General features: G+C 35.0%; 1 protein-coding gene across 1 annotated transcript; it reads left to right on the top strand.

Annotated features, from left to right (window-relative positions):
* Positions 1 to 536: 536 nt before the first annotated feature.
* On the top strand, positions 537 to 5509 carry LOC106319655 (ABC transporter G family member 24-like). The gene is made up of 13 exons (XM_013758035.1): positions 537 to 793; positions 1003 to 1079; positions 1237 to 1509; positions 1584 to 1647; positions 1733 to 1879; positions 2020 to 2054; positions 2135 to 2208; positions 2285 to 3339; positions 3606 to 4082; positions 4320 to 4468; positions 4551 to 4840; positions 4917 to 5050; positions 5142 to 5509. Exons 1-13 carry the CDS (start codon positions 537 to 539, stop codon positions 5296 to 5298), a joined length of 3189 nt encoding a protein of 1062 aa, XP_013613489.1. The 3' UTR covers positions 5299 to 5509.
* Positions 5510 to 7862: the final 2353 nt, after the last annotated feature.

Genomic DNA, 7862 nt, shown 5'->3' with positions numbered 1-7862 from the left:
ATGGCACATTAACTTGCAAAGTCTCAAGCTTTGTACATTACTTTAAAAGAAGTTTCGCCAAGAACATGGATTCTTCAGTTCCCAGTTCTTGCACTTGAGTGCCTAAAAAAAAGTATGTTTTTTATCTGTTTTGATGATCCCAGTTCATTCTTAAAGAACTTGCTCTGTCTTAGTTATGGGTTTTGAGATTCTTGAAATTAGATTGTTTAAATTTGTGAACTTTCTCCTTCTTAATCTGAACAAAACATGTGTTAAGTAACTATGTTTGGTTTCTAACTTAATCCAAAATCAAGCTTAACTAATTTTATTAAGAATTAATTTAAGATGACCGTTTCACACATAGTTCGTCACGTTTCATGTCACACAAAAGCAATTGACCATCGTGTCTCCGACTTCCTTCCTTCATGTTTCTTGCCTCTTGTAATCGTAAATGTCACTCTCAAACATTCCTTTTAAAATATTTGAACAAGCCCTCTCTTCTTGAGAAATCAAGCTACTATTGTTTTGCTTTGTATCTGATATATCTGACTTCTCTAATGTGTCTTCTTTTAAGGCTCAAGATGAGTGTAAACCGGCCATACTGGCTCAAAAATGCATCTAACCTCAGACTGGTGATCTTGGTTCTGTGGTTGGTTTGTTATGTTGGTTATGGTCAATTTGAGGACACACATGACTTCAACAATCCGGCTGCTCTTCCCCTCTTTACACAGATGGTGTACCGTAAGCTCTCCAACAGCACTGCTTCACTTAGCCACGAGCTAGCTACAAGAGCCAAGTTTTGCGTCAAAGACCCGTTAGTTTCCTTGCTCTTAAACTACATCCTTGCGCATGGTTTCTATACTTTTGGATGCGTGTATCATTGGTGCAATCAAATGTCTCATTTTCTACAATATTTCAGCATATTGTTTTGTTTGTGTAATACGATAACATGCCCTCAAGAGGTCAATTCTTGGATCTTACAAATGTTTTGAGATTATCCTTGTGTTGAAATCACAATCTCAGGGATGCTGATTGGAACAGAGCTTTTAATTTCTCCACCAACTTGGATTTCTTGTCTTCTTGCATTAAGCAAACCCAAGGTAACCAACTTTTTACTTAGAAAAATAGACTGTTTGATGATTGTTTAATCAGGAACTCCAAATTTTATCGTATGGTTCTTGAAGTTTATCTGCTGATTTAGTTTCAGATATTTGTGTGTTTCATGGACAATCTTGTGACTTATTCGGTTTTGAACAGGTGATATTGGTAGGCGTATCTGCACAGCAGCAGAGATGAAGTTCTATTTAAATGCTTTCTTTTTTAAATCAAGTAACCCTGGTTACTTGCAACAAAATGGGAACTGCAACTTGACTTCATGGGTCTCTGGTTGTGAACCTGGTTGGGCCTGCAGCATCGATCCAACAGAACAAGTTGATCTACAAAACTCTACAGATTTTCCAGAAAGAACAAGAAACTGTATGTCTTGTTGTGAAGGCTTCTTCTGCCCCAGGGGACTCGCCTGTATGATACGTAAGCAATCTAGAAACTCTATCATATATTCTATGGTCTGAATCTAGTTCTAAGTTTGTTCTTTTTGTGAAAAGCTTGTCCTCTTGGTGCCCATTGCCCTTTAGCTACACTTAATAAGAGAACAAGCTTATGCGAACCGTGAGTTTTTATTTTGTCTTTTATTAGATATGAAACAATGTGATCTTACTATGGGATACGATGTTTAAATGTTATATCTGTATAGGTATACTTATCAGTTACCAACAGTACGACCAAACCACACTTGTGGAGGTGCAAACGTATGGGCTGATATCAGAAGCAGCGGTGAAGTGTTCTGTTCTGCAGGATCATATTGTCCAACGACCACTCGAAAAGTAGCGTGTGATAGTGGGTATTCATTTTTATATCCCTTCAAGCTCTCTTCTATCATGACACCTTATCCTCAAAAGTTGTGTTATTAGTACCATGTTTTTTTTTATATGTCCTATCGGCTGATCCATTCAAACTAACTATGCTTTTAATGTTATTCAGGAACTACTGTCGTATGGGGTCTACATCTGAGAAACGTAGTGCATTTGGGATTTTATGTTTACTATTTTAACCTGCCTTGTCACTTCATGTTTCTTAATTACTTCTTTTCTTACAGCTTGCTTTAAGTTAACTTCTTGCAATCCCAACACAGCAAATCAGAACATGCATGCATTTGGGGTTATGGTTATTGTAAGGTTTACTATTAATTAATAATGAATATATCTTAAAGATTAAGCTTCTTGAGCTTGTCAATATGTTTGTGCAGTTTGGTGTGATTACCATTCTACTCATTATATACAACTGTTCTGATCAAATCCTGACAACGAGGGAGAAGAGGCAGGCTAAATCAAGAGAAGCAGCTGTGAAGAAAGCTAAAGCTCATCAGAGATGGAAAGTTGCTAGAACTGAGATACGTGCACAAATAACTCGGACGTTCTCTGATGTTAAGGAAACTCACAAGATCTTGGATCGTGGGTACTCTTCAGATGTAGGCATCTCCAAATATTCAAGTCCTGAGAGTTCCTCTGCTGTACAATCTAGCAATGAGGTCAAGGATGATAAAATCAAGAAATCATCTAGCCAAATCTTGAAGGATGCATATAGTCAGATCGAGAAGGAGAAAGCCATGGAACTAGAGAATAAAGACCTTACCTTCTCAGGATTAGTTAACATGGCTACTTACTCTGAGGTGAGGAAGAGGAGGACTCTCATGGAGCTTTCTTTCAAAAATTTAACTCTTACATTGAAATCTAATGGTAAGCATCTGTTGAGATGTGTGACTGGCACCATGAAACCAAGTCGTATCACAGCTGTGATGGGTCCATCAGGAGCAGGAAAGACAAGTCTTCTTTCTTCTTTGGCTGGCAAAGCCGTTGGATGCAGTTTGAGTGGTTTGATTCTCATAAATGGGAAGCAAGAATCGATCCATTCTTATAAGAAGATCATTGGTTTTGTGCCACAAGATGATATTGTCCATGGAAACTTGACAGTTGAGGAAAACATTTGGTTCCATGCTAAATGCAGGTTACCTGCAGGACAATCAAAAGGCGATAAAGTTCTTGTGGTTGAGAGAGTCATTGACTCTTTGGGGCTACAAGCTGTGAGGAGTTGTTTAGTTGGTACGGTAGAGAAGAGGGGAATCTCTGGAGGGCAGAGGAAGCGAGTGAATGTTGGTTTAGAAATGGTAATGGAGCCATCCATTTTGTTCTTGGACGAGCCTACTTCTGGCTTAGATAGTGCCTCATCACAGCTTCTTCTAAAAGCACTCAGACATGAAGCTCTTGAAGGAGTCAATGTCTGCATGGTTGTTCACCAACCAAGGTACATATCTTGAAAACTGTTGTGAATAAACGCAAATTAACCACGAAGAAAATAAGAACACTTAGAGAGAAAACACAATTGAGGCAAATACCCGTTTCATGGTTTATATATTTGATTATGTGAAAGAATTAATCATTTACAACCGTTAGACTCGTATTTTATACAGCATCAAATTCGTTACTCATATTATGCAGCCTCAAATTCTATATTACAACCCTTTAGACTCGTAGAAAAGGTATTTTTAACATAATGTTTCTTTGTTGCAGTTACGCTTTGTTCAGAATGTTCCAAGATCTAGTACTTCTAGCTAAAGGTGGCCTTACTGTTTACCACGGACCAGTCAAGGAGGTCGAGGAATACTTCTCAGGTCTTGGAATAATTGTACCAGAACGTATCAACCCTCCTGACTATTACATAGATGTTTTGGAAGGAATTGTGACTGATTTGAACTCTGATGTTGGCTACAAAGAGCTTCCTCAAAGGTGGATGATTCACAAAGGGTACTCGGTTCCATTAGATATGCAGAACAACAACAGTGCCAAGGACCTTGTAATGAATCCAGACGCTGTAAACAATACGAACTGCAATGCAGAACAAACATTTGTCAGAGAGCTGTGGGGAGATGTGAATAGTAATTTCAGAATGCATAGTGATAAGATATGGCATAACTTCTTACAGTCCAGAGATTTGTCCTGCAGAAGAAACCCTTCTATCTGGCTACAATACAAATACTTCCTTGGAAGGTATGTACTTTCTAACACTAATCTCCAAGACTATTTTAAAGATGACCGACCCTGAAATTTTGGGAGCCATAAACAAATTAGTAAGAATTTAAACCAAAATTTTTTAAATATATAATTTGGAAGTCTATGCTTATATATCATTTTCAAAAAAAAAATTGGGTTCAGTGCTAATGTTCACTTAGCTATGTCCAGAACTGGCTCTGGTTTTAAGAGAAGCTAAATGTTCTTGATTTACAGGATAGCTAAGCAGCGAATGAGAGAAGCTAAGTTACAAGCCACAGACTATTTGATTTTATTGCTAGCTGGTGCTTGTTTAGGATCACTTATTAAAGCAAGTGATGAGAGCTTTGGAGCACCTGGTTATACCTACACTATTATCGCCGTTTGTAAGTAGGAAACTTACCTTCTTATACAAGTTTCTTTTTGAAAATTATTCTTCATAGTTTCCTATTGGTCCTTTTTTGTCAGCTCTTCTGTGTAAAATAGCAGCTTTAAGATCATTCTCATTAGACAAGTTACATTACTGGAGAGAAAGTGCTTCAGGGATGAGTAGCTTGGCTTGTTTTCTTGCCAAAGATACAATAGACTGTTTCAATACACTTGTCAAGCCATTGGTTTATCTCTCCATGTTCTACTTCTTCACTAACCCGAGATCGACGTTTTTCGATAACTATATTGTCTTGGTCTGCCTTGTATATTGTGTGACTGGTATTGCATATGCATTGGCCATCTTCCTCCAACCTGGTTCTGCTCAGCTGGTAATTTTTCATTTTAGTAGAAGAATCATCCTCTCTGCTTACTCTAAATTTGACAAACTTTTTCGGGTCTATGTAGGTTTCTGTTCTGCTTCCAGTAGTTCTAACACTTGTCGCAACTCAACCTAAGAATAGTGAGGCTATGAAGATCATAGCTGATCTATGTTATCCAAAGTGGGCTTTGGAGGCATTTGTGATTGGAAATGCTGAAAAGTAAGGCATAAAAGACATTGCCTCTTTCTTCTGCCTGAAAAAGCTTGGTTTGATGATTTATGTATCATCTGGTTTTATTTTTGGGCTTCAGGTACTATGGAGTATGGATGATCACTCGATGTGGATCGCTTATGAAGAGTGGCTACGACATTAATAAGTGGAATCTATGTATAATGATATTGCTTCTCATTGGGGTGGTCACTCGTAATATTGCCTTTGTAGGGATGCTTATACTTCAAAAGAAATGAAGAGAAGGTCTTTACATAACGGTTGATATCTGCTTTTAGTTCTCAGGGCTCTGAGGCTTGGAAGAAGGAGAAGAGTTTAATGGTTCTGCGTTTGGTTAGTTGGTTACATTCGAGGACCAAGTTATATATATAGCTTTCTTAATTGTGTTATTTTCATCTTAGTTCATTGTCTTATTATTAGAGTTACAGACTTTGTTCAGGTGATCTTTTGGTGATTTCGATGTTGGTGTTTATACAAAAAAAAAGAGAGAGAAAGTGTTGCATAAGCTGATCTATAACAGCAACTCCAACACAAACCTTATTTTGAGTCTGGATGATTTTCAAAATGAGGGTTTGAAAATGGGTTGTTCCAGCAAGTAACCTCAAACATATTTTCAAAATTTTACATACCACATTTTAATCATCAGTCTTCATAATAATTAATTACAGGCACTGAACTTTTATAAATAAACAAATAATAAATATGCAATAAAATGGATACTTTGGTTTTACCAAATGTTTGTAAGAATAAATCTTTTGGAAAGTGCATATTTTAGAAAAAAAGTTACAAAATGATTAAGTTATATATATATACATAACATTACTATTTTATATCATTTAATTTTAATTTTAACATTTTTATGTATTTTATGTATCAATAATAACATATATGCAAAATATATTTGAATATTTAGTCCAAATATATTTATTAAAATTAAAGTGATAAGAAAACTAATATTAATATAGTTATATGTAAGTTACAAAACTATAGACCGGAAATAAAAGTAAATAGTATTTTGAGGTATGTTGGAGATGTTCTGAACCCTCTTAAAATCTTGGCTTGGTTTTTTAGATTTTGGCGTTGAAGTGAACTAAAACAAAATAAAGGAAAAACATCTCCAAGAGTAGAAATCATAAAGCAGTGGACAATTGATCGGAGATGAGAACACGATCAGTATGATCATTGTTGTGAAAAATTTGAATGAAAAGATCAATCACGTTGCATAGAAAAAGCAAAAATAATGATCATCAATTACTATGCATAGAAAAAGGCAAAACATCGTGAGAAAATACATGCAGGGAAGGAAAGTCATATCGATTCGAACAAAGCAGCAGATGAAAAAGATATAGCTCTAATACCATATTATCTTTTGCAAAATAAATGTTTTCAATCGTACCTAAACAGAAAATCAAACCAACCAATAATCCTAAAAGATTCTATTCACTTGGCAACTCGAAACGACACACTGGACAAAGAATATTGATCTCAAAACCACTTCACAATACATTCGTCGTCAAAGTCATGTCCACAAGGTAAAGTCATAACTGTTGATCCGTTGCTAAACTCTTGCAAACAGATTGTGCATCCTTCCACGTCAATCTTATTATTTTCTTCCTTTTCAGTTTTGGTCATATATGTTCTCCTGGTTAGGGATTCGACCACGAGCTTACTAGCAGGTCGTGGCGTAATATTACTAGTCTCATCAAACGAAAGTTGAGCCGCTTCTAACATTTGAGCATCATCATCATCATCCAACTCGAACCACACTTCCAAAGCATACCCAAATGTGCAACAAATTACTTCTTCAATAAGGTAATACATGCGTTCCCTCAAATAATCGAGATCGTCGTCGTTGATTCTTATTCCTGATTCATCTATCAAGAAATATTCTAAACTCTCGTGCGCACAATCGATGAATTCTTGGTCAACCCGATCGGTCTTGTATGTTAAGATATCGTCTCCACGTAAGACTATTACAATGATTCTGAAGGTATTGTCATGAGCATGGTAATTGATTTTGTGGTACAACTTAGCTAATTTCATTGGTGAAAACGATGATCAACAAAACAAAACAAAAATAATCAAATTGATACACTTTGATTTTCTTTTTTTTTTCTTTTTTTTTTCCTGGTTGTATGAAGATCAAAACGATGATTATTGGTTTAGGAGTTCTTGAATAAAAGCTCTTTATATATAAGTAACTTCCTATCAGTGTTGATCAAAACAAAAAAAAAACTTCCTATCAGTGTATGACTTCGAATAGTATTAGGATTTGAAATTACAATCTGTTACGGGAATTCTTGTTTTTCCTTTTTTTAGTATTACTTCTTTTTAACTAATCAATTTTTTTTATCTAATTAAAAGTAAGGATAAATAAATTATTAAATTGCATTTAATAGTATCCCCTATATATTAATTGAGAAGCATTTGAAAAATTAGAACCTTAATTTTGTATTAATTAAAAAAAAACTCAAATCCTAGGTGGCACTCTTAATGCCTTCTAAATTCAATTTCGAAGAATTCTAGAGCATCTAATATAAAATATAGTTTAATCTAATGGTGTCACATTATTTCATAATTATATAACACTAGAGAACATTATATTAACCTAAAATATAGGAAGTGTGTATTCTTTCCTTAAATAAAAGCTACGGAATAACCTAATATGATTTACATATATATTGCAATTAATGATTATGAATAATAAAGATTTGATAACAATTTTTGCATCATTCTTCATTTTTGTTTAAATTTATATCATTAAAAAAATTAAACAATCACATTAACCATATAATAAAAAATT

Source organism: Brassica oleracea, unplaced genomic scaffold, assembly GCF_000695525.1.
Source record: "Brassica oleracea var. oleracea cultivar TO1000 unplaced genomic scaffold, BOL UnpScaffold00534, whole genome shotgun sequence".
In the NCBI taxonomy this organism is placed as follows: domain Eukaryota; kingdom Viridiplantae; phylum Streptophyta; class Magnoliopsida; order Brassicales; family Brassicaceae; genus Brassica; species Brassica oleracea.
This window is presented reverse-complemented; position numbering and strand designations above follow the sequence as displayed.

Bases quoted from the DNA above. Each gene is read 5' to 3' on its own strand.
- LOC106319655 (XM_013758035.1), top strand. From the start codon at position 537: ATGTGTCTTCTTTTAAGGCTCAAGATGAGTGTAAACCGGCCATACTGG. The intron at 3,340-3,605 runs GTACATATCTTG...TCTTTGTTGCAG, and splicing joins ATGGTTGTTCACCAACCAAG to TTACGCTTTGTTCAGAATGT. The intron at 4,083-4,319 runs GTATGTACTTTC...CTTGATTTACAG, and splicing joins TACAAATACTTCCTTGGAAG to GATAGCTAAGCAGCGAATGA.